The 27,956-nt window shown below is 35.8% G+C and overlaps 1 protein-coding gene across 4 annotated transcripts; it reads right to left on the bottom strand.

Annotated features, from left to right (window-relative positions):
• Positions 1-23: 23 nt before the first annotated feature.
• IQUB (IQ motif and ubiquitin domain containing) lies at positions 24-27,782 on the bottom strand. 4 transcript variants are annotated; one of them, XM_009687348.2, is made up of 12 exons: positions 26,962-27,782; positions 23,656-24,140; positions 22,284-22,445; positions 22,003-22,178; positions 21,614-21,769; positions 20,375-20,585; positions 16,269-16,444; positions 11,774-11,944; positions 9,761-9,937; positions 7,772-7,930; positions 3,756-3,941; positions 24-958 (listed from the first exon to the last, which is right to left on the bottom strand). In XM_009687348.2, the coding sequence occupies exons 2-12, from the start codon at positions 24,104-24,106 to the stop codon at positions 791-793; spliced, it is 2,193 nt and encodes a 730-aa protein (XP_009685643.2). In that variant the 5' UTR covers positions 24,107-24,140; positions 26,962-27,782; the 3' UTR covers positions 24-790. The 4 variants fall into 4 exon arrangements, with proteins under 4 accessions (XP_009685643.2, XP_068788095.1, XP_068788103.1 ...); XM_068931994.1 differs by lacking the exon at positions 26,962-27,782 and adding an exon at positions 24,834-25,052 and having other exon boundaries at positions 7,682-7,930; XM_068932002.1 differs by lacking the exon at positions 26,962-27,782 and adding an exon at positions 24,897-24,995 and having other exon boundaries at positions 7,682-7,930.
• Positions 27,783-27,956: the final 174 nt, after the last annotated feature.

Below are 27,956 nucleotides of genomic sequence, written 5' to 3'. Positions count from 1 at the left end.
AAGTTTCAAGCAGTCGACAAAACTTAGCAACTTTCTGTAGGACTTTATTGAATGTATATCATATAATATTTTTCTCTGTAATCAAACATAAACATAACCAAACATGATTTCTGCTGTAATGACACAAGCTCTTCAAGACATTAACAAGTTCCAAACAGTCTGTTTTATGTATTTCAAATAATGACCCTTATTTACAGTAATTTCAAGGTCTTAGATACAATAATCACATGCTGGCAGTTCCATTATGACCAACTGAATTGGCAAAAAAGGTAAAGTTATTCTTTTGCACAAATGTTTGCAAGGCAAGGCACCTATATTTGGAAGGGCATATCAGTTCTATTGTTCCTTAAGAATTTAGGGTTTGACGATTTTTTGGCTTTATAGGCTTGAAAACAGCAAAATGAACTAAAAATATATTGTATTACTTCTCTAATGAAAAAAAAAAAAGAATGACACAGAATTAGCTAAATTCCTTTAGCAGGGGTACTGATACTGCAGACAAAATGGTCCAAGCAACACAGGCACACACAGAAAGACAGTCACTGCTCTAAAAATTATTTGGAATTTAAAAAGCTCATCAACAATATTTTACTTTTAATAAGGAGGTTATGAAACATGAAATGCACTTATATTGAATGGTCAGAATCACACTATTTTATCCTCAGCAGTTTATTTTTATCTATGTAAACAAATCATATTGGTGAAAAAGGACATTTATTTAAAACCATTAGGGAAATTGTATTAATCAATAATACAGTTAACTTTAACTTCAGTCAACTTATTTTAACAGTTATGCTTTTATACCAGTAGGAATAGGCTTAGCTATTAAAAATTCATTTGCATTGGCCTGATCACCACTCCTATGCAAAAATGATGCCATCACTGGAATCTGAGCAAAGTGTTTTTTTGCCCGGATATGCTTATGGTTTATTCTGTGAATAAATGCTGCTTCATAAGCCTGAAAGGAAATAAAATGCAAATTGTATTAAATACAATTGAAATAGCTACCAGTCTATATGTTGCTTTATACTTTAGACAGTATAAATAGTGACCATGTAATGAATTATGCCATATAATTCATTCATAAAAGCTACATAAGAAAATAAAATATTTAGTAGATCTATACTGCTATCTTACGGCCCAATACTAGAAACTACTGACCACTCCTTGTGAAATATTAACCACCTTATAAAAACAAAAATATCTGGTATTTTTTCACTCGTTCAAGATAAGACTCATTTACTTCTCTTCATATAAGATCATTTTTACTTACCTTTAAAAATAAAATGACAATGCTTAAATAACAGCATTTGTAAGGCAATGAATCAGGAAATTTCCTTGATAATAATCGATTGATTATTTATAAATAACGGCAGCAGCAAGCACTTTCCAGCATTTCAGTTAGCCTATGCTTTCAGCAGTGATGTAATTTCCTCAATTTCTAGTTATTAGTCTTAACTCAGACTACCTTATAAATAAACAGAATATTTAGTTGAAAAAACCCTTTGCTATTTCTATTGTAATCATTATTAGTAAGAATCACTATTTAAGAAAACAGTTAAGAGGTCTTTTTTTTTAATTTCAATAAATTAAAGGTAACGATCAAACTTACAGCACTGCATTTTAATTCTGTCTCATTTCTGCTTATTTGATACTCATTTCTTTAAACCAAGTTTTGATCATTACCAGGCGAAGGGAGGTGATTCATTTACTATACGTGGCCTATTTTTTTGCAGAAAGAAGTAAGCAAAAATGACTTGGCGTTTTCAAGTAGGTTTGCATAGCTTATCTGTTGCTTTTCTGGCCTTTCATCTCCACTGAAGTATACCAAAAGTACTGAAGCAGGAAATGCAGAGGTCTTCTGCTATTAACCTTTGACCCTCCTCCCTGCCAATCATACAGAACCTATTGTAAAAAGCTGAATACTTCAGAAATTGTAATTTCAGATTTTGAAAGAAAATATTAGGAATAGGAAAATTAATTGTTCTTTTGGAGACTGTGTATAATGAGATACAGAGAGTATACCAGCATAAAATATATTTTAAGTAAAAAGCATAAATCTGTAATATTTTAGCATATGAAATTCAAGATTTTTAGTTGTCTTCATAGATGAAGTTTGTTCACATTTTGCTTTACATTGTACTTGGATAATGTAAAAGAGTTGAAAAATTCACACTTCTCCTTATGTAGTTTAAGTTTCATTATTTGGGAAGAATGCAATGATGGAAAAAGTTTAAATCTAATCAGAAAATATTTCTATTGCAGTTAAGTAAAAATGATGAAAAACATTTTACTAGAAGCTATCATTCATATTAAAAACAGAAGTGTAAACTCTGGACCTAATCAAGTTAATGGCATGTCTTTGACATCTGAAGTTATTAAGCTAAGCCAGATAAGTGCATAACCAGACCCTTTGACAGCCAAAGAAGTTCTTCCCACCACAATACCAGTAACATAAATGTGTGGATGCACAGACGTGTCACTAGATTCACATTGCCTGAAGAGCTTTGTTGACTGAAAGTGAGGGTGAGGAGTTAATAAAGGAATTTCCAGCTTGAAATAGGTTTTACCTTTTAGAAGATAATAGTCACATAAGCACAGTAGGTGTCTGCTTGAAAACACACTTTAGGTGCACACAGAAAATATATCACGGATGCCAGAATTCCATTTATTTTTAGATTTCTGTGACTAATTTCTTTTGTCCCCAAAGTGAACCTTTCATTGACAGAATAATTCATTTTCTCTGTCTGTTTAGTTCTCACATATTTTCTCAAGATTTCCAAAAAGATGGGCAATTAGTGACAACAGAAATTGCATTTGTAATAATATTCTGTTAGAAGTCGAAGAACACCCTGAACAAAAGGACACTACACAACAATGACCTTGGATCACTACTTGTATAAATCAGTAACCTAGAGGAGAAAGACTTAGTAATCCATTACTAATTGCAGCACAAATGCAGTTCACAGGATTCGCTTGTGCCTTAAAAAACTAAATATTCTGCCACATGATGTCTACTGGACTACCGTGTCTAGATAGAGAACTTCCTTAACAAACTCTTAAGTTATTCCAGCTCAGAACAGCACTCATGTTTTTACTGTCTAATTACAAATTATAAGATTACACCTTCACTTAAATGACATCCCTGTAAGAAAGTAAATTTAGACAAATTTACAATTTATATAATGACATTTTATAATAATAATAATTTATATAATAATGTATGTAATATTAATTTATATAATTTTATAATAAGAAATGCTTAAGCTCTAGACAAAGAGCTATATATAACCACTCTATTATTTAATGCTAAATTGATACTAGTAAATGAAATGAGGACAGAATACATGCAAGATCACAGGCATACAACTGTCAAATTATTTATGGCTAATCCTTGGTGTGTTTTTCACCCAGGGCATCTACTTCTGAGAACAGCTGAGTGAACAGCATAGGTGTAGGACTGTCCTCAGTAAGCAGCAGCATGGATGAGGCCACCTAGCTTTTTGCATTTTGGGAGAAAGAATCAGGACAAGACAGAGTTTAGGAACATAGATCTGAGTTGTACTGTGCCAGCTGCCCTCTGGATTAGTGTCTGTTTTATTTAACAGTGCAGATGCAATCTTTCAATAGTCACAGTAGGCCAGTCTAAATAGGGATGAGCGTAAGGAAGCTGTAATCTGGACAAATATCATTAGTCACAGGATTCACTTAAAATATAAATATTAGAAAAAAAAATTAAAAAAATAAAATTTTACCTCCTGAAGGCTGCACAGTTTAAGATGTGCATCTGCCTCATCTTTAGTGAGGAGAATAGTGTTCCATGGAGACCACTCATGGTGCTTATCCCATCTGACCATAACCAAATCATAGAGGTCATCACAGGCACTAAGAGCTGACTGACAACCCCATATATTCTCAATCAAGTATTGCAGGTCTTGTTGCTGAAATTGAAAACAGTGTTGAAAAAGAAGCATGTTTAATCCTACAGGAAAGTCTTGTAACCATGTAAGCATCAAAAAAAGCTTTGAGTTAAAAAATTGTTCTATGCATATATCATATAATCACTTCGTTAAAGAACATCTAGATATGTAGCACATTTTCCTCTAGTGTGGTGCGACACTTACACATTCATTTTCATGTTATTCAATGAATGAGTTATTACTATGTGCTAAATTACTTGATGTTTACATGTAGTCAGAATAATTTGGTCTGGAAAACATGGGAAATTAGGACAACAAAAACCCTGACCTGTAACAGACCCTAAATCACTGTCTGCTTTGCTTCCTTCCTCTCCCTCCGCCTACAAAGAGTTTATTGTGCATATGATACTTTTATGCATTTTACCAAATTAAGTTACAACATCAAATAGCTATGATACAAGATAAACAAATAAACAAAAAATAGTGGAAGGTCTGTTTGTAAAGGTTCTCTAGTGCAGAAAGGCCTTTAAATGTATTTTCCACATGTTTAAGGTTAATCTACAATAATCTTAATTTGTGTAATTTACCACTACCCATCTGAAATCATTACCAATTCTCAATAAAAAACAGCCTCTTGAATGGAAAAAAATATTTTAGGTCATGAGTTACCACTGAAATTTGGCAAGCTTTTCTGTCGCTCTCCATTAATTCTTCTCTGTATTAGTCATGGAAAAATTATTAGAGGATTTTATCTATCAATCAGAGTCTCTGCAACAACAGACTTCTACATAGGTTTTCCTCCAAGCTAGCCATCTGAAGTAGGCTCATTCTTCTAAAACGAAATCTTAACTTATGATTTAATTAAATAATGGTATTTACTTGTTACACAGTGAATTCTTGACGAAGGATGAATGAAGGTAGGCTAACAAAATGCTTTTGATGAAACATAACCTCATGTATTCTCACCCATCTTGCTTCCAAAAGCCAGAAGCCCACTTAAATCCTTGCCAGAGAAAAAAAGCAAGAAAAAAGCTGTTCTCCTACTTTCAGTGTGCTGGGCTTAAAACATCAATTGGTAATAAATCTGCGTCTACTAATCCCAGGAATGTAGGACCCCTCTAAAATCTGGTTTTACAGGCCTTCCTTTATTAGCTTTCACTAATTGGCTTCTGTTTTCAATGTTTCATCCTTCTCACAGAATATCTGGCACAGAAGCCAGAAATTTGTAACCAGAGATATTAGCAAATACTACCATTTTTGTGCTAAGCTGCTCATCTCAAAAGTTTCCAGAAGTTGCTCACAGCTATGTTAGCCCCATTCACTTCAGGGTATAAGGGCCCTGTAAAATAGATCAATAATTTGACTCTTCCTTTCTCATGGATTACAGGTTCTTTTTGTATGAAATAAAATTTAACTTTGGTAAAATTATCATAAAACTTTTCTGGTTAGGGTGGAAAGTTTGAACTAGGAGATCTCTTCTGTACTTTCCAAAGGTGAGCATGCACTTCACTGTGAAATTTTACAGTTTATTCATTTCAAAAGATGCTTTGCCTCTTCTCAGATAGTTTGTCCTGGGACAAACACAAAAGACGGAAACAACTTTCAAGCACTGTCATCTGATGGATTGGGAGTTAAGTGTCATTGAATGCTCTGCAGCTGAGATTGGGAAATGATGGCAGGCAAGGAATGGGCTAGAGGATTTATACATATTCATAACTTTGAATGAATACCAAAGTCCCATCAGGATTTGTTCACCAAGCAAATCAAAGCCGCAGTGTGTTGCATTGATTCCAAGAAGCACAACACAGATGAACCCTCTGAAGTAAAAAAAAAAAAAAAAAAGGCAGCCTCAGGACTTATCTTGACAGATTTGCTGAACTAATTTGTTTTAATACCAAAGGGCATGCCTTTTGCTGCAGTAAGCTGAATTTAGTGGAGCCACCATTAGGTATACCAACTGCTTTTTTGCCTCTTCAGCCTTATTAGCACTCAAGTAGGTGTTCAACCTCAGCACAGTTAGAATCAATGTGCAAAAGATCCGAAGAAAGAGCTCTTAAAATTCTTACCACAAAAATGTAAACTTGCATCTGTCCACAGACTATACAGTCAAAGCTACAGTACCGCATTGGATAACAAATGCAACTATCATAACTGTTAAAAAAGACTTTTCAGTTGTACCTGAGGTATTTCTAGATACCTCAGAGCTGTTTTCTGTATATAAGTGAAGCGGAGGACAAACGGTTGGTGGGAGGGGAAGAAAAAAAAAAAAAAGCAGTAGGTCAGAAAATGTAATAGTTCAAGAAAACTTTTTTTAACCTAAGATACAAAAAAACAGACTAAGATCCTCTGTTGTTTAGATATTTATAATTAAAAAAAAAAAGAACCTGAAGTCAACTTGGATGAAAATGATACATAATATCTAGAGACATTGCAGTAGTACAACTGCAAGCGGAACTGCCAAAGTGAGGACTTTCAATGCCAAGTTAAAAAGCGTGCCATGCCTGAGTGCACTGGTGACCACTTCTGTGAAGTAAGGCATTTGTTGTTACATATCAGCATATATATATATATTAGTTGAAATATGTCAGCAGCAAAAGGTGTTAGCTGGAAACATTTCAAAACTTGGTAATGAAAGTACAGTTTGGAGGATATCTACATATCAAAACAAACCGAGTTAGACACAGACAAAAAGCTTTTCAGCTTAAGTGAAAACTGAAATGAACAGACAATATTCACAAAATTTAAGTTCTTTAGTAATATTTGTTAACATACGCATGATAATTAAAGAATCCTAGTATTCCGTTTGCAGCTGTCTGTGGTAAAGGGCTAAACCGCAGTATGGACTGTTTTTGGTGGCAGTGAGGTGCTGGTGTTTGATGCTGTTTGCTTGTGTGCTGTTTTACACATAGTGACAATACAGTGCAAAAAGTGTGCAATGAATATTAACTGTAAAGTTTTTTATTGCTAAATCTCTGAAACAGTTCAAATAATAAAAATATCCAACATTTCAGATTTAAGTAACACTTTGCAATTACCTAAACGTTTAAAACCTTCCCAGTGGATATTGGTTATCAAATTGTTTTGTTGACAAAATTAGTTATAAATTGAGGAGAACTAAAGAGAAAATTTGCTGAAGACAGAGGCAAGAAGTTCTTTGAACTGAGATGTTTTTCCAGTAATGGTTATTAAGAGACATTAGCTACTTAGTAATACCACATAAGATTATAGATAAATACAGATGATTGCAAATAACTTAGACAATTAGAATATGTAGTGACTCTCACTCCTAAAGAAGGCAAAACAGTAGAACCTCCAAACACAGAAATATTCTACTAACATTGAACAGGAATGTCAAAACCTCAGCTTCTTCATTTTTTTTCTTCTGAAAACACAAAACAATGTAGTAGTTTTACTAAAACAAGTTCTTATAAATGTTCTGTAAACATTTGAAAAGCATTCTCTCTTGAACGGTATTATAGCTATGTAGAAGAAAAAGAAGAATTCTTATCATCCGATTCTTTGACCTGTCAGCTAGACTTTTACTTTCTTTTACTGTATTACTTGTAATCACTTTTGAAAGTATAGCTATACTTCTAAAACTTAAGAGCTTCCTTATGGTATGGAACATCCCATATCATAGGAAGAAGTTTTTGCACCTTTTAGCCAATCTCTCTTCTTATGAAGAGCAAACAGAAATTAAAAGAATAATTATAGCCAAAGCCACTACTTTTCATTACTAGCAACGTTCTTTCAGACAGTACCTGAACTAAGTAAACAATTTTAGCGTCATCCTGATAATCAGCTTCAGACTCCCTGAGATTTTTTAGTATAAGTTTGTACTTCAAACATGCCTCTCGCTGTCGAGCCTCATTATCGATCTTACAACATAAACGACATCTGCCAATGGTGCGTGAATTAGCAGGAATGGAGAACTCAGTAGACGGCAAGTAATTTTTGCAGCTACGGCAGAAGTTAACATTTTTATAAAGCTTTAAGGGATCCGGTGGAACCTAAAAGGTTTAAAAAAAGAAAAGGTCAGTTTATCACAGAGTATCTGCCTATTACTAGTGTGTAATCCTAAGAGCATCAGGAATATGTTTTACGTGTATTTCTGCAAATCATCTAATATTTAAAAGTTAGCTATACTCATTTTAAAATACCCAAGAGATTTTTTTAAATAGAAGATCAAAAGCTACTCTATCTTCCTATTGTACTTCTTAAAAACAGTAACATAAATCAGTCCATTCTTGAACTATATGAAGACCTCAAACACTATGGTCCAGTGGTGTTGCTGGCACTTTTATGTATGCAGATAATCAGCCACTTTGGAAAGATAACAATATAGAGAAAACAAACTAATTTTTGAGCATGTATCTTTTCGTTTAGAATCTTATATCAAAGATGAAACACTGAGATTATGGGCATATTAATATTTTGGTATAGGAACATAAAAACAGCAAAGCTATATGTCGGAAAAACTGAGGGGAAGGTAATAACCTAAACCCACTAACAACCTTGTCAATCTCCTTTTGCTTCATGGGGTCTGTGAGGAGAGCCCACGTCTGTTATCGGTGAGTTTGAACAGTCTGACAATTCAGCCATCCATTGTGGTCATTTGCCTTTCCTGAAAAGGCCCTGGGGCTTGTGTCCCCTTGCTTTCTGTCAGTGAACTGCCATCTTTAATTTTTTGTCAGTTCAACTGGTTTGTAGATGGTTACAGGATTTAAATACAGATAGAGATGCAATTCAGTCTTGAACTTAAAGTGCAGTCAACCAAAAGCTACAGAAGACAAAGATCTCCCATTTCCAGTCTCTGTTGTGACTCATTTAGGTTATACTGTACCTAAACCTAGGTAATATAAAGTAACTGTTAGTTGGTTCCAAATCCCACTATCATTTAGTAGGCATCTATGCCTGAGATGCCATCAAACACAATAGGAAGAATCTTCTGCTGATCAATGCAGAATACATAATACTGTCTAAAGCAGCCATAGTGAATCATATTTTTCATGCAGTCTGTAGTCAGACAAGCAGGAAAATATGTATTTTTATATATATATATGTATGCATATGTGTGTGTGTGTATATATGTATATGCGTGTGTGTATGTGTATGTGTGTATATACATATGTGTGTGTGTGTGTGTATGTGTATGTGTGTATATACATATGTGTGTGTGTGTGTGTGTGTGTGTGTGTGTGTGTGTATCTATACATATACACAAAAAAACAGTTGTCCACTACTATCTCCACTTCCTACCTGTATCTGCTTTTCATGAAGTAGCAATGGGCTGTACAATAGAAGCTTGTAACAACGACACCTGCTTAGGTGCAAGTTCACTATATATCACCGACAATGGCAATGTGCCTCCTCCCTGAACTCATGGGACACTGTCCATGGAGAACACTGTCCACTTCCAGTGGAGAACAATAAAAGTGTATTTTTGATTATATCACTTTCATTAAACCTCTCTATTGGCTTCCCTCTTGCAATTTACTGTAAGCCCTGTAAGCCTTACCCACTTAATTCTCAAATTTGCTATTTCATACCTGGGCTCTGTTAGTACAACCACAGAGTACAGTCATTTTTCAGGTTCTTATAACCACGTCTATGCCCCATGCTCCCTATACAGCCACGTCTATGCCCCATGCTCCCTATACAAGTACTTATCTGGGTGAAAACAGTGTTCTTTCGACATTTTACTTCTGAGGAACAACTCCTGCAATTCTACACTAAAAGCTTATAGGAAGTAAAATTAAAAAACATTAATTGTTTCCCATTCTCCTTCTCTATCTCTAGTTTGCTGGCCCCTCTGTCATACTGCATAATAGGAACAATACCTTAAGTATTCTAGCAACTTCAGGGTTAAAGCTTGGAGTTTTAATATACTGTAGAAATAACGTACAAATTCTTTTCCTCAGTCCTTCTAAGTTGCATTCTTTCACGTCTCTCAACATAAGGTCAACCTCCCTGTCAATTAATTCCACTATTTCCTGTGTTAATTTACATGCATGTTCCTGAAAGGAAACACAGAAAGGAGAAAACAAAAGAAATAGCATATAAATAAGAAATCATACCAAAAAAAAGAAAAAATTTCTAACACAGATAAAAAAAAAAAACACAATGGATTCTATGCCATTCATCTATCATACTTCTGTACATTCACACACACACACACCAGAAGGGAAAAAAAAAAAAACAGACAAGACGACCCCTTAGTGTCTTAGGAATATTATGTTTCATGTCTAAAATGGGACAATTTTAGATTTCTACTGAAATTTCATGTGTGGCTATTCTATCTACTCTAATAAAAAACAATATCTTATTACTTTAAGAACTGATACATTTTTCTAAACAGTTCCACTCCTCTTGGAGAAGCAATATTAAACATCTAAGGAACCAGATTCTGCTAATGATTTTCCAGTCATCAAACTGCAAATATATCATTTAATGCTTCCATTGTAAAAGACCTACTTCATGTTTTTTTTTTAAACTCTGAAAAGAAAAATCACCACAGAAAAGAAAACAAAACCAAGAGTAAACAAAAACAAGTCAGGTAATTTTCTTGGAGGTTGTTTTCTTGGAAGTTAACACAAAAAGCTTTAAAAAATAAAAAAAAAAAGAAAATGCTTACAGATTCTGCTCTCAGGAGGCAGGACTATGGCTGTCAAAGCCTGTATCAAAGGTTTGAGAAACTGGAAATCTGGAGGCACTAAAGAAGGCTGAGCATCTGAGATGAGACCCAGGGCACATGTAAAATTTTCAGCTTCCAGTAGCTCCAGAAGTATCTCCCTAAGAAGCTTCCACTGAGTATCCAATAGGAGGTGTAATGTATATACGTAGTAGGTGGTTTAAAAATAATAAAGCAAAACACACAAAAACCCAAAACACAGCACAGTAGGCACGGGGCACTTAAGTTATTCATTCCCAAACATACTTATCAAAATTTCAAATGCTTAAAGAGAGATTCTCCAGAGATGGATGATGATAGGGGAATGACAATGAGTTCAATGTTTCTTTACCTAAGGTAGAATCCTAATTTACAGAAATTCCAAAATTTGCTCACTACAATAATATTAACTCATATCAAGATGAGCAGAAGTTCATTAACCAGCAACATTCCCAACGTTGAACTAACTTTAGACTGAATTACCACCAAAGCATTGCCTAAGCCAACAGCAAGGTATTCATGTGTTTCAGTAAGACCAGGAAGCAGCATTCTATTTTATTTTGATGCCAGCAGAATCCTGAAAGTACTTTAAAAATCTCATTATATTCTTATTTTCGTACATGAATAGAAAACAAAAAATTAGAAGATATGCTGCCAGCTGCTATTTCATAGGAATATTGGCAATAGCAGTACGGGTAGGTGAGCGCGCGTGTGTGTGTTGGGGTAGGGGGAAAGGGAATCAGTACTTGCCAGCTATAACAGTGACAAAACAAACCCATAAATTTCTAAATTAGAGACATTTCAAAGAGATGAGGAAAATAAAAAAAGTTATAATCGCCATTAAAATCTCTGGCATAGCTTTTATCAAGTTGTAAGACATATTAAACTAAACTTTAAATTGAAATTATTATATATTAACACACAATGAGGTTATAATTCTAACATAACTTGAATAAAAACCAGTGCACATCAGATGAAGCGCAACTTGAATTTAGAACACACCTGGCATGTAACAGCTACTCTCTCATGCCAGCTGGTATGCTAGGCTTTCTCTCTCTTGCTGCCGATTGATCGTTCTGGTACCTGTTTGCCAGGAGAAGCACTGCTTATGTGTCAACCTGATTAAGTGACTGTATCTCTGGGTATGGAAAGACAGCCAAACAAACAGAAAAATAAAACATACCTTCACTGTATGTCTGAGTGTTAACAGTACATCTATTCTCTCATCTTTCGGGATGTCCTTCATGCTAATACTTCGGTAGATTTCAAGTAGTTCTCTGGCACGGAGTGTGTACTGTGTATCCATTTCAGTGATTTTTCCATCAAACGCTTTCCAACTCTTGGGTTGTGCACACTTCAGAAATAATTTGTATCACTCTGAGCTATTATAACGTAATCATCAGCTGAACAAGTACATCCTGTTACGTCAAGTTTCACCAGAGCAAACAAGGACTTAACTTTAATGCTAGGCTAATACGAAAGACTAATTCTACTGTTTATATTTCTACAGTACCTTTTCTACCAGAACAAGCATTATATTGCACAGTGTGTTTAAAATTTCAGGTCATGAATATTTTGGCTTATGATGTATTAAAAATAAATAATATTCTCCTACAAGGATATGCTCTACTCCACTCCCTCTCCTTATTCACATGGTACGACAGCTATTTTAAACCTCATTTTGTTTAATAATCCTCTTTCACTGTATTGGAAACTTAGGTTTTTACACATGCCTGCGAACTATGCTTGGCAGCCTCAGTGCCTAAAAGTTAACATGTTGCAACACTTCATGCAACATTCATATGCCCTTGTAGTTTTGTGGATCCAACTCTAGCATTGATGTGACCATTATCAGAATATGCAACACATTAACTGTCGTGGCCAAATACATAGACTTGTTATATCAGTAAATTCATTAAGATACTATGGTGACATATTGTAAAAATACAAAGAATATTTAAAACATATGATTAGCCTATACTAAAGAAAAAAATGCAGAATTCTCTATTTTAAGAAATATATAAAATCACGTACGCAAAAGACAAGACAATTGGAAAGAGGATTTAATACTGAATATCTGACATTCATACAATAAATATTAATTGATTATCACATTATCAGTGATGGTGGAACTATAATTAAATGAGATATGCTAATCAGAGGTCAGAGTCCAAACCCAAAAGAGATTAAGAAATGCAAGACACACATTTGTAAAATTAAAACTCCTAATTCCTTAGTGAAATATTTGAACTTCTGTAAAATTAGAAGCAAAATTTTCTCTCTTCCATAAGGAAGGATACATTCTATCTTCATGATTTGTTTTCATTACATTTGTACAATACTAGAAATCCTTTAAAAAAAGTTTAGGAGCTATATGTCTTGCATCTCCCCCCCCTTTATTTTAAATAGTAGACAGGCAAAAGAAATCATTCAGGATTTCACATTATGTTACATATACTTTAATTTCTGAATGTTTCTAGAGGATACTTAAATTCATTATCTACATCTGATCCTTCTCAACAAAATCATTTATTGCAGGACTGAAAGGTCACTTGCTCATGTTAGAGAATCAATGCGCAAAGCTTACCCCCTAGGAAATGCTTATTTAAACCAGGTTCCTTTGACAAATTTACATAACCTATATATAAAGTATATAAGATAGCAGTCTTGTTTTTCCACACTGCAGAAGAACTGTAACACTGACTAACTACATTATGGTGACACTTAGCTTATTCAAATAATGATATCATATCTGTCATTCCTATATTTTTCCTCACCATCTCATCATAAGTGGGTATTATAGGGACAAAAAAATGCAGCTTTTTACTGAAAAAAATACAGAAGTATTATCAATACAATCATGTATTCAGGATCAATGTATGAAATTTAAACCTCCAGATTTTTTTCTCCAGCTCTTTCCTGCTTTAGTCGTCTGGCAGTGCTGTGGAATTTACAATAATCCTGTTATCTGTATTGCTCCAGAGAGCAAGCGTACTATAATTGCACTCTGTTGCCAGCACAGGAAAGCAGAAAAAAGCACCAGAGGAAACACAAGAACATTGATCCGGGTGGGGAGGGGGGGAGGGAAGTAAGAACAGAAGAAGAAAAAAATCCATAGGATGAGTGCAGAAATAGCACAGAGCATGGAATCTATTAACTCTTGTGCAGTAGTTAATAATTAAAAAGGAATTTCTTTAAAAGAAATCTGTTGGTTATTTAAAAGAGAACATAATCAAGCTTCTCCCCTTTAAAATACAAAGGCAGAAGAATGAGCTCAGCATAAAAACCACTTAGAATGTAATGCATATATGATCAGTAGCAATCATTCTAAAACACAAAGGCATGGTTAGGGTATAAGTTCAAAGTTGGAAAGAAGGGAATGAAAGTTTAAAATATAACTAAATTATTAGTAAGTGCTCCAGAAATATGCCATGCTTTTGGGAAAAAGATAGCATCTCTTGTTTCCTGTGTATCTAGGAATCTCCAGCCATTAATTACCATTAGGTTTTCTGGTACTGAATAACATTTTGCTTCTGATTCCTAGACTCAGGAAAACTGTACAAGTCCTGAGAATATATACTGGAAGTAATCTGTATCGAGTGAAATTGAAAAGCAGTCCTTCAAAGGAAAAACAGAGAGAGATAAATGTATTTGATTTAGACAATTCTAGGCTTCTATAAACTGCTGGAGAAGAAATAGGACATCGCAAAAAACACCTTTTCCTTCTTCTATTTTAATGGAATAGGTGTTAGAAGATAGAAGCAAACATTCAGCATAGAAGCAATTCATGACTTTGATATCATTCCTAAGTATTTAGTTTCCTCGTTTTTTACGCTCTTGAAAGCTGTAACATAGAATACAAACATGTTATGATAATAAACTCTATAAAGGTTCCATCAGCATTTCAAATCAAGTAACTTGTTTGTAATGAAGAAAGGTCATAGATTTTAATCAAATCATTTTTTGCTGAGCAATTCTCATATGCCAATATTAAAAAGAAGGAACAATAAAAATATTTGTTGGACAAAAAAAGTCATTTTTTCCTTTTTATCATTAAATATAGAGAGAAATGACACTTTTCATGAAGAATATTGAAAACACCAAGAAAAAGATATACTTCATCCTGCTGTATATTAGTCGTCTTAATATTCACATTTCTAACATAAAGCTCACGAACATAACTAATTTGTCTATACCTTTTTCTGTTCTCATATTTTTTCTTCCAGTTCTTGGTTTTTTTCATTACTGTCTGCATCTCCAGTATGTTGCTATTACATATTTCATGTAAATATTTATATCTTTTCCTTTATCATCATTTTGGTGAAGTTCTTCTAAATACCTTCATAGCTTTCTCCTCATTTTAGATTGAAGGGAGCCTAACAGCCTTCAACGCTTTCATGTAACTCATGCCAAAAAAAATCCATTCCTCACTTAAACCAATTTTCAGCGAATATTATTTAGAATACCTTTGACAAATTTCATGGAGGTACCATAGCAATGAAGAACTGCTAGACTGCTTGCCAATTATTTGCACTTTTGTTTCTTCCTCCTAGCTATGGAAACTAAGGAGTTTTCAAAATGTTTCACTTTTAAGCTTAAATGTGATTCTAAATCATCTTTATATAAATGTACTCTCATCTTTGTTTTTATAAATGAAAGACTGAAGTATACTTCATCTCCCAAATCATACATGAATAAAGTTTCAGGTTAAAATTCTAGCCCAACTGAAACCAGTCAATGCAGTACCTGTGTTTAATAAGGTAAGATGCAGTCAATGCCCTCTTGACTTTCTATCCTGTACATGAACACAGAATAAGTACTTAATTTGAAGACAGACATATGATCAACTACGACCCAAAGCCTATGCTGAATGGGGGAATAAGTGATGAATCTAGTTCCTGTATGATAACATTTTGTGGGGAACAAAAGAAAATATCTATCAATCTATTCTTCAAGGCTAAAATTTAATTTTAAAGGCGTGCTTAAGTGTTTGCATCGAAAGTTAAAACGCAAGAGCACACTTTTCAGTATAGAGAGCAATGAACAGAACATATCAGAGGGGAAAATCACTTAGTTTTGATTAGTAAAAGTGGGTATTTTTGGAAAGAGAAGCTAACCGGCAGATTTTTAATGTTTCAAAAAATAGATTAGGAGTGAACATAGTTAAGGTTTCATGCTTGGATTCCTACATCATTATAATTCACACAAAATAAAATATGTAATAAGTATTATCCTGATGCTTTATAACTCCAAATTAATAAATAGGAATTCTGTTAGAATTTGACCCTTTAATGCTGACAACAGTGCCATCAGAATCATGTCTTTTAGGCACAATAGTTACATAACGCAAAATTATCCACTCTGTGCTAATTTTCATACTAGGTATATAACTAGTGGTGTCTATGCTAAAACTCAGTCGACAGCCTTAATGATGCATTGCTCTCATCTTCCTTCAATAATCTGTCACAGAGATTGGAAATTCTCAGCTTGGAAAAAAAAAATCACTGAATTGTATTTACATGAATAAAATCAAGATAATTAAACTACAGATAAATTTTGCATTCACATGATTAACTGGTAAAGCTACAAGAGATACTTTTGTCAGATAGTTGGCAGATGTCTTTTATAATCCCGTACTTTGGTATCGTTTATGTTCAGCCTAAAATCACTTCACTGACCTTATCCAGAAACTGCAGTACTGCTTTTTGTTGCTTCTCCTCATCTGCATCTAGTTTGTATCTCCCAATGGAAGCAATCAGCTGTGCCTCTTGTTCTAGAAGTCCACAAAGGGCTGCCTTTCTTGCAGGTCCGGTAAGAGTTCTGTTAATCCATTCAATCTCCTCCTGCCTCCATACTATAGATAAAAGTGTTTTTGGTATTTTTATCAAGAAGCTGTTTTTAAGAAATAACATATTAACTGTTTTTATTAATTAAAAGCCAGCTTGCATGTTAGGGGATTGTTATGGATACTCTCAATACACATAAAGTGGCATAGAAATTAAATTTGTAAGTTATATAGATATTCTGTGACTGAGTGAGCGCGTATATCAATGCCAAACTGTCAGTTCATGCTGCACTCTCAGACATGATTTATGAGGAAAAAAAGGAACTCTGCATGTGAAATGGAAGAATCTAGTTCTTAGAGATGTGCGATGAAATGATTTCTTCATGATTTTGCATCAGAAACAGCTGTTTGAGCTTAAAACAGTTCTAATGGGTATAAACAACTATACTCCTAATGACAGTTAAAAATCATCACAGAACAAAGATGCAAGAAAAAAATACCATAAAGATCTTATTAATTGATGAAAAACAGTATCTTGCCATGGTACCACAAGTATTCAGCACTTAGAACACTACTGTTTTCCCTGCATAAAGTAATAACATCTCAAGAAGCTTGAAGTCATCCAGAACTGAGATAAAACTTAGTCAAATTTAGACAGTCAAGTTTAGCACTCAAGGTCATAAACTGAGTATTTCAGTGGTATCATCTTTTGGCATCTGAGAAGATGGAGTTCACATGTGTTAACAGTTAGACAGTTATCTTTACTCTCCCTTTCCTCTGCTATTACTGAGTCTTTCGAGTGAAAGAAAGTGACGTGCAAACCACACAATAATAATGCCAGCAGCATGTGAATCAGTACATGCTGTTAATAATCTGGCATTCTGACTGTTACAGTCAAATTACCAAACCATGGGTACTTGCTGCACCTAAATATGTAAGCTACTTAATGATAAAAACATTCAGGTGTTTTATCATTTATTTTGTACCACTCATTTTTTGACTATAACTGATGATGCACAGATTACATGCCCTTACAGAAATCTGTTAGTAAAATCGAATCCTGTTTACTGAATAGTATTTTTCTTTGCATACAATATTAAAACTCTTGGCCTTGAGAGGTCTGTTTCATTTCAAATACACCTGGAGTGTTTTTTGTTTCTTTAGTGGGAGTGGGGGGATTTTGTAAGGTCTAAAACTTTTACATTCCTGAATCTTATCTCAAAGTGTCTTTACTACTTCTGAACAGTTATACAAAAACAAAGTACGGTTAAAAGAAAACAGTCCAGTATGTAATGTACACTTCTGCAAAAATCTGTAATATCCTGTATCACAAAAGAATGGGGCGGGGAAGGGAAAGTTAGAGGGAGAACATTTATTTTCTGCCTGTGGTTTTCTTATCTACAATACCTTGTTTTCCATTTTGAAGCAGTTCAGTTCATTTCCTTAAGGATTTCCAAGCTTTGGTAATAATGTGATGGCTATCTGACAAGTTCCGAGTACCCCAAGATATTTTCAGATAAAACTATTTTAGCAAACAATAGCACTGCATAGCATGGGTTTACGTGAAGCTTTATGTGCCTGAAGGGCGCAGCAGTTTCACAGGTAAAGCTAATAAATACAGCAAGCAATTTCGTGCTTACAGAAATGAAGAGCCTCTCAAACCCAATTAAAAATCAATATTCATCTACTGATTGACCACATACGTACAATCAAGTTAGAAATATTTGGGTTATATTGTCTGTTTTACAGGCATGCAGATTGTATTCATTAAAATTTTTATTCTAATTTTTACGAAGCATATAAATAAAATAGTTAATACTTTTAAAAATAAATAATGCATGTCTGTAGATGCAGACACATTGAACATATATCTATATTTCATTTACACCATACAGTCAGCAGGTAAGTTTCAGTATGAAAAGCAATTGCTTGTCCTGGCTGACCCTGTAATAATATCCCCCCATTGTGATCTGTAGCAATACCCTTCACAGCTCTCTAGAGGACAATAATCTCATTCTATTGGTGTCACAATGATTGGCTTGTGTAGACTGTTGACACTGTAAGAATGTAAAAGTAGTTTCAGCTGCAGGTAGAAAAAATAGTTCATAGAATCACCAAATTCCATTATAATAAAGAGAAAAACTGCAAATGTCTTTATAGAGAAGCAACTAGTCAACAACAGCAAACAAAAACAAAGATTGATATCAGATCATTATTTACACCAAAAGGTGAAAAAGACATGTCAAACACCAGCGTTTGTTCTGTCACATCACATTTGAACTGGCACATGCTTCTCAGATTAACACTCTAATTGATGCATTAATTTCTTGATACATTAATTTCTGAACATGCAAAGCTAAAGGTTTTGTTAGTTAAATACCACTGGATTCACAAATAAGCAAAAGAGACCCTTATAACACCACAACTTTCAAATCTAAAAATACTAGGACTATTAGGCTCATTCACAAGTTCAGCTCTGAGCTTTGTTGTTTCTACAGCAAATAAGACTCTTCACACAAAAACAAAAACCCACTGGATCACACAGTTGATAGAACATTAACCAGAAAACAGTTTTCTGAACAAAACGTTAGAAGAAATCAGATTCCAAACAGTAGGACTTGAAATAAAAGGAGAGGAAAAAAATGGTGATCTGAGTGCCTTGGTTTTTTATTACCTAATCAGATATATTTGTAAAAAAGCTTGATTCTTAAAAAGTGAAAAGCTAGACATTTTTGGGAGGGGAAAAAAAAGGGGGGGGGGGGAGGAAAAAAAGGTGGGGGGAAGGGGGAAAAAAAAATCCCATGAAGAGATCATTCCCAAAACTCAAATGCTCAAGACCAATAAAGATGTCTAAATTTGTCACGAAGAACGATATTTTAAGTCATTTTCACTTTCAAACAATTGAAGTGATTTGTTCAAGGCCACACAGAAAGCATGACAGAATTATAACTCAGGATTTCTTGAATCATGATCCTAAGGCTGTTGCCTTCACTACCGAACATGTCATCAAATTTGTGGTCAGTTTACTGTGGAAGAAACAGCTTTAACAGCTTATTCAAGGAAGTAGGTGATCCATTCTGCCAACCGTGCAACAGACACATCTCCAACAGGAGTACAGTAACAACTACTGAAGACTTATGCTTTAAGCAAACACTGCAGCCTTAGGTAACGTGCTGTTACAAGTCACAACGCAAGTACCTTGTTTAAAGGAGACATTTTAAAAGAACTCGTGTAGTTTTATTATATGCTGGTATAAGTCCATTGCTTTCTACTGATTTTCACTTCTGTTTTTCCAAAAAGGATTATGCTTTTTTTGTTATATTTGCAATGTCATTCTCCTGCAAGTTGGTATGCCAATTATCTGCAGTATTCACCTTACTTTACCAGGAAAGGTTAGAGGTGCTTGCCTATATTAGACACGTTTCACTCCAGTGAGAGAATAAGTCTTTGAAGATGCCCTGTAGGACTGACAACAGTATAGTGAACCATGAAACAGAGAAAATAAGAGGAAAAAAAAAAAAAACAGTAGAAAAGGGCACAGATAGAAGTAAGAGCCTCTTTTGTAAAATTCTGGGTAAGAATTTAATCCACTATAAAAATTGAATATATTAAATTATGAATAATGGACCTGAACATTGAGTTCTTTATGGCATTATTTTCAACTACTTAAATGTGTCAGAGTTATTTTAATCTTATTACTCTACAAAAACAGGTCTGGCTTTTCTAACTTGCCTTAACATTAGATGTAAATGAAGAAAATAGTAAAACTGCCAAAAAGCACAACTATCAGCAGCACTCTATAAGCTGATTATCTCCTGAGAAGGCTTTTAGGAATATATGATCATTAAATAATTCTTTAACAATGAAATTCCATTGTAAGTCAAAAACATTCAAGGAAGTAGCTATAGAACGATAAAAGCAGAAAATTTGGTTTTAAACAAAATATACTGCTTTAAACAAAATATTGCTGATTTGAAAGCATCTCTAAGAAAAACTTACATTCCAAAGCATGGTAAAGTAGCTCAAAGTCTTCTTTTGTTTTAGGATTGACTCTCCGCTCATGCTCCCTTCTTAGTTTTTCTTCTTTCTCTCTTTTTTTGTTTAACTCTTCTTGTGCCTCCCATTCCAGCCTTAACCTCTTTTTTTCCCTCAGGTTTTGTACTAGATTTATCGCATGCCAACGACGGAAATAGGTCTGTAATACTACAACCTACATGTGATACAATACAGAAGAATCATCTATTTAAGACATAAGAACAGTTAAAACCAAAATGCTACACTATACCACGGAGAGTAGTGCTGACATTTATAACATTAATGATTTCAGTAGGCAGCAATAATGCTGCCTGTCGGGTCTATCTGCACAAGATGCTTATTGCTATTAGCTGACATTAACCATCTAATTAAGAATATCTCGTTCTTACAAAAGCTTTTAATCAAGAGATTTCAAAGCACCTTGCTAGCCACATCAATACAATTATCCCACTTCAACAGTTGAGGAAACCAATGCACAGACAGCTAGACTCAGACTATTTTAAGCATCCAAACTAAGAACTAAAATATTTAAGAAGCAGGTGCCCAGTCTAACGTGACGATTAGGAGTACTTAATTTACATGTGCAGTCACTGAATAGAAAGTTATCAAAGAGCAAATCAGAACAGAATGCCTAAATGGTGACCTCTGCACCCTAACTATATAGAGAGCCCGCATAAAGTAGCCCCAAAAGTCTCTCAGATCAGAAAACCCACAAAGCATGCTGTGTATATTTGAACGGGCAGGTTCTACCTTAATGCCAAAGCAGGTAGCCTGATTCAAAAATGAATCGGTTTGCCAAATGTCACCTACCTATTAAAGAAACACACATACACACACAAAAAAACCCACACACTGGTCAGAAGTTGAATACAGGTCTCCTGTATGTTCATCTAATGCTCTATGAGGTCATTCATGGCATCAAGCATGTAGCTTGGGCCCTTCTAAAGAGATCATGAGAATGCCACAGGAACAAGTTTATTTTTCACCCCTACTACTATACATACAAATTTAAGTTTAAATTCAGAATTCTTAATATTAAAGAAACTTAAAAGTCTCAAACTTGCTAAAAAAACCGTTAATGTTGTAAGTGAGCTGACATATGCCTCCCATGTTTCATCAAAAAAAAAAAAAGTGACGATTAAGTAGACGTTTTAAACTTTAAGCAGTCTTTACACACACAGTTTCAAACAGGTAAAAACTTACTGCTTCAAGTCTACGTTTGTGATACTCATCCGCTGTAACATACTTTCCAGGTCTTATTAGTTTGTCAGTCACGTTTGACACATAAAGGCCAATTTTAGTCATCTGCGTGGATGTTGTATTTTTTGTTTGTTGGAGCTTATTTTTTTCAAAAACTGTCTGGAAAAATATGCATGTCAAATTATAACAAAATACATAGAGATTTTTCCTTATTACAATAAGTGGTAAAATTAACTACCTATAAAAAATTCACAAAGACTAATATTCATCCATTGAATACATTCAAGTACATACTGATTTCTCATCGCTTCATTCCTACTTGAAATAATTGAGTTGACATTCTATTCAGTTTGGCAAAAAACATTCTAAATAAAACACTATAAACAGTTTACCTGTGTTTCCCTACAAAATACTTCAATTCCTTTGTCAGATCGTTTTTTGGGTACTGTTTGTGAGCCTGCATTATGAAATTCCACTCCTGTTATCTTATGTTTAAAGCCACCCAGAAATGGTTTATGATAGGTAGGTCTTTCTATTTTTACAGTTACATCTTGGAATGAATCAGAATCTGTTGAAATGGAAGTTACAGGATCAAAATATTATTTCTTTAAGTAACAAATTGAGATTGTAGTTTGATAATACATATTAATATACATTTTAAAACACCATTTACCTGTTTGTATTCTGACAGTTATTACATCAGGCATGTGGTATTCCTGTTGCATTGCTTTCCTAGATAAATGTTCTGGGCCAAGACATAACACCTCAGACTGGATAGTTTCAGGAGACTTTGCCCCAGTTCCTGCAAGATTTGCCTTATCCTCAATCACACTCCCTAAAAACAAAACAAAACAAAAAAAAACCACCCACTAATTTATGATGTTATTCTCAAAACAAATAAATAACAATTTCAAACTTACCTACCTGAGATGATTTTATTGAAATATTGCAACACAGAATAATCATGGATTTTTCAGCTGAAAAGAGTTTACGTAAAAACTGACACATTATTATCACATACTTTTTAAAAAAGTGATGTCTAATGTTATACTGACACTAGATAGTCATGCATATTATACTTAAAAAACAATACTAAACATAAAATGAATATATTTACTTATTGTATTTGCAAATAAAGAATTTTAAATCAAAGTTACTAATTTATACACTCAACATTTTTTTGAAAAATCTGACCTAAAACTGCTCCTGATCTGATGGCTAAATGAGTTCACTCTTGTATTCGATACTTCACTCTGTGGGGCTTATTCAAAGACAACATGCTGAACCAGAAGAACTTGAAGCTTCAAAAGTTACTTCTTTTTGACTCATGGATAGGATGTTCATTTGACATTTATTCCTTTCCATTTGTGCATTTCCTAGGAAGTGACCACTGACTACTCAAAATAAGAACATTTGAATGCAAATGAGCCAGAAGTATGGTATAGACTGCACAATCAGCAGCTCCATAATCTGACGAATCAGTCAATGCCCTCACATGCTTACCAGAATATGCTACCATTCAGCTCCAAAGACTTAAGAAAGAGAAAGTAATGCAGGACACTCAACACTGAGAGAAACAAATTGCAGGAAATACTGAAGTGTTTAAGGATTGCAGGTGGAAGGCATGGAGAATAGAAGGCTAGCAGGTGAATTACAGAGCAGCTAGAGATGTAAAATGGTAAAGTGTTTGCTATGATCTAGTCTAAATTGTTAGTAGCCCATGTCATCATCTGAATTACGCACTGCTATTTTTAAAATACATGTACAAAACACACATTCATACTCATGTATGTTTTCAGAAGCAAGGATCACTTTATAAAATACCATTATTTAGTCCATAACTTGCATCCACAACTTGAGATAAATACATTCCTCACCTTCTCAAGTACTTTTTTCCATGACAATTTTAAAAGTCACTGTAAGGTCAAAAACACACAAACTTGAACTAAATTGCGGCAGGGAAGGTGTGCAAGAAGCCACAGTCAAGCTACAGGAAAAAAAATCTTTTTAAAGTAGTAATGTTCAGGGTTCAAAAAATTCTTTACCTGTTACTGTGGCGCTTGCTGTATCTTCTGACAGTACTAAGTTTTGAGATGTTTGCTGATCCTTTTCTGAAATTCTTAATTCGGGTAAAGTAGTGTACTTTTTAATTATAACAGGAGATGCATTATCAGATGATATGATGCTTGAGGCATTCGGCTCAAATTCATCTTGCTCAATATTCTCTATCAGTTCTTCTTGACTGTCTAGTCCTTCTGCAGGTAGTTCCCACTGCGCTGCACTTGACTGCTCCTGTTCCCCCAGATCTGGCTGCTGCTCACAGTCCTCATTTGATTGCATTGTGCCTGTAGCTTTTTCTGAAAGCAGAGGTTTCTCCGCTGGGTCTGCATCTTTAGGGCCTCCAAATTCTCTTATTTGGGGGAGTGCAGCTGGCTGGTCTGTATCTGATGTTTCAGTGTTATCAGCTTTGCTGCAACTGTCCCACGTGTCTTCCATTTCCTGAATTACAGGTTGTACATTTCTAAACTTTCTGCAAGAATAAGCACAGCATCTGTTTAAAAACGCACACTAGTACATCTTTACTCCTAAGCATATGTGTCACAATCTCCAGAGATACTTTTTTTTGACCAGTTCCCAAACAGCCTATTTAGAATAGCTGGAAGTCTTACTTTGCACAGAACGCAAAGCACTTAACAACATCTTCTCGCCAGTCTTTAGCAAGCACAACACCCCATGGCACAGCCAGCAGGCAGGCAGCATAATTCGTGTGTGCGCGCATGGGTGTAAATTTACTGAGCAATCGCTTCACGCTTTCTGCTCTGCAACTGAAATGACATGGACCGAATCTGAAACCCAGGTTCATAACAGAATAGAAAACAAGAAGAACGCCTTAACGCGAGGAGCACAGCTAAGGCAAACAAGCTGTCTCCTACAAAGACAGCCCGTTCAACGAGCCTTCGAGCCTAAGCTACAAAAGCAGCTTTTTGTCCCAAGCCGCGTGGGCAGGTAACAGCGGCCGCCGCGCCCGCGGGGACAGCGGGGGGCGCCCCGCCGTTCCCCGCCGCCGCCCCTCCCGCTCAGCGCCGCAGCCCGCGCCCCCGGCGGGGCGCTCCGCGGCGGGCCGCCTGGCAGCCCGAAGGCGCTACCGGGGCAGCGCCCGCGGGGGCCTCACCCGGGGGACGCCGCAGCAGCAGCAGGGCCCCCGAGCGCCCCGTCCCCTCACCTCCCCCCAGCACGCGGCGAGGCGCCGGTAACCGCCGCCGTTGGGCTCGCTCTCCTGGCGTACCGGGCGCCGCAATGGCCCGGCCCGGCCCGGCGAACCGGCGGGGCTGTCGGCGGCCGGTCCCGGCCCCTCGGGACGCCCGCCCCGCCTCCGCTGCAGCCCGGCCAGGGCTCTGGCGGGGCCTCCCCTCCTGGGCGACTCTCCGGAGCGGCCGTTCCCCGCGGCGGCCTCGGTAACTATAGCAACACGGGACGCCGCGGCAGCCAGAGCCGCGCGTGCGCACTGAGGGGCGGGGCGGAACCTGGCCACCGCCCCGGCAAGGCCGCGAGGAAGGGACGCGCGTGCGGGGCCGGGGCCGGGCCAGAGAGCGAGACGTGCGGGGCTTCGCTGAGCCCTCGGGGCGCCCCGGGGCATCGCCGCAAGGCGGTCGCGGAGCGCCGCGCCTCCGCGCGACGCTTGTTGGCGCCTCTGCTATTGCCTTATCTGTTTGGGTTAGTATCGGGTTGGGCCCCGAGCACGGCCTCATCCCACCACCCCGACACTTTGCCTTTCCCCCATTACAATTCACAGGAGGTGAAAACAAACTCTTACCAAGCTACAGTGGCACTGATGGGCTAATAACAAAATGTTGGTTTTGGGTTTTTTCCCCCTTTGAGTGCAGTAAGCATGTGATACTGCAGCTACTAGCTGAAATTGCACCTTCCATACATGCAACTGTTTACTGGAGATGATGAAAAGGGTGTTTTCAAGTTTTGAAGGAATGGTGATAGCCCTTGCTGTAAAAGCCATCGTCCTCCAGCTGTACCTCAGCACTTAGTTATGCCTAGTAAGTTGGGTGTCATTGTAACACAGCAGTACGCTGCCCTACAAAGTCTGCAGACCTGGTGTGTGGATTGACACTGTTGAGTAGAAATGCTATTTTAACCAGAACTAAAAAGATATGAAACTGAATTTCCTGGTGTCTGATGTGTGACTTCTGAGACAACTCCTGTGAGTTTTTCAGCATGCAACAGGAAATCTGAGACTCAATTCATTTTGCACACAACCATTTTGTGTAGGTGCATAGCTGTGTGTCACTAAACTTTGGGAGAAATCTGAAAAAAAAAAAAGTTGCGTGTTTTAACAGGCAAGTCTTGAAATTACATCCCCCTGCTATGTAACAGTATGCCACAGTCACTGTTTTGAAGTTTCACAGACATAGTTAAGCATATGAACTGCCTGCTTCCCATCAATAAAAGGACATAAATTGTCTATTAGCATTGTTTATGCTATTTGTGTTTTAGGACCTGGACTGAACTTAAACTCAGAGCAGAACAGGACCTCTGCACCCACAGCAACTCTTTAGAAAGCTGTCTGCTCTGTCACAATCATATTATCAACTTGATTATACATTCCAACTCGCTCTCAGTTTGGAAAATGAATTTTCATTTCTTTATAAACAAATGGCTTATATACTGTTAATAGAAAGCAGCTTTCACTTTATCTTCCAACACGAATCATCAGAAACTGTTACGTCTAAGATAAAAACGGTGTCCTGTTCAGCACACAGTCACTCAAAACACATTAGGTACTAGGGACAGCAAATTAGGAATAATAAAAACCCTCAGTAGTGCTGTTACATGGCAATCTGAAGTTGTTTTTCTGGTTTCAAAACCTCCATCTCTTGCATTATTAGGTCTCATCGTAGAGATATGATGGCTTTCACTCACATAATGACTTTAATCAGAGAATCTCAGTGTTTTAAAATTTTAACTTTTACCTCTAAGGTTTACAGTGATTTACCTTACAGCAGATAATCATAAAATTTTTTCCTTCATCACAGATTTTCAACACGGTTAATGGAGGGGGGAAAAAAAAAAAACAAGCAAAATCATTACAATCAGTCTCTAAATTATGCCTCACGAGCATATTCATCTTAAAATAAATTACTTGCAACACAATACTAACATAGATTCTCTCTTGCCTGTAGAATGTGTGTACTGTTCGCTGCTACAGCTTGGATTTAAGTATCACAGAGTTAATAAACAAGCTAAGTTACTTTGTTTCCTTTCTTGGCAAAGAAGTATTTTTAAATTAACAAGGAATAAGGTTGAAACAACATTTTACAAAGTGTATACACTGATACTACCTCAAAACTTTAGTCCATTGTCTTTTCTCTTTTCAGTCTCAGTGACTAATGTTGATGCTACAACATAAAAATCAATTATTAAATTAGTAATCTTCTCATGTAGCACAGATGTGATTAATTCATACTTTCTAAGATAATTAAACCAAATGTCAATTTAACCAATGATAAAATACTGAAAATAAATCATAACATATTTTAAGAATTTGATGAAAAGTTCAGCTGAAAAATTGTGATTCCTAGAGTTTGTCTTCACTAGGACTGTTTGAAAACTCAGGTTAATTGATTGCAAATTAAAGCCTTTGTGAAGGCTAATTCAGTTTGTTTTGGATAGAAAGATTTATAAGATTATCCTATTTTTGAGTCACATGAAAGAAACATTTATAGACCAGAGAAATCAGTGAGAATACAAATTAGGCAACAGACCTCTTTAAGAAAAAACAACCCACCAACCAACCTTCGGAATAGCAAACAGCTTATATCAGAACCTCTAGTAAGGACACATTTGTGCATTTGAGAAAGGGGAAAAAATGTGTACAAGCTTTTGAACAGTGAAACTCAGTTTTAAAATATCAGATATCAAATTTCACCAGCAGTGGGCCAAGAATAAGAGATTTCCTCTCCCCTGCAATACAATTCATAAGCTTAGTGAAGAATTATTATAAGTCACATAATAAATACTGCTTTAGAAGTGGAGAAAATAACTGAGCAAGAAGAAAGTTCAGATAACGTTTCAGTTATAAAGAGTAGAAAGAATTCCAATAGTTGTCACCACACTTTTGGAGCTTTCTTTTCCTCAAGCATTACATGCCAATATAATTCATAATAGACTTCATATTTTTATTTTGCTTCTTCTCACATCTAAATATTTGTTACCTAAAACCATTCATCTTCATTTCTCATCTGACATCGTTTGTTCTCATTCAAGTTTATAATCCTTTAGTATTTCCCATTTGAAAAATTGTAATGGTTAATCTTAACTGAAGTTCTCCTCTGGA

The sequence above is a fragment of the Struthio camelus genome, chromosome 1, assembly GCF_040807025.1.
Source record: "Struthio camelus isolate bStrCam1 chromosome 1, bStrCam1.hap1, whole genome shotgun sequence".
NCBI lineage: Eukaryota > Metazoa > Chordata > Aves > Struthioniformes > Struthionidae > Struthio > Struthio camelus.
Note: the sequence above shows the minus strand (reverse complement) of the source record. Positions and strands in the feature narration are given on the sequence as shown.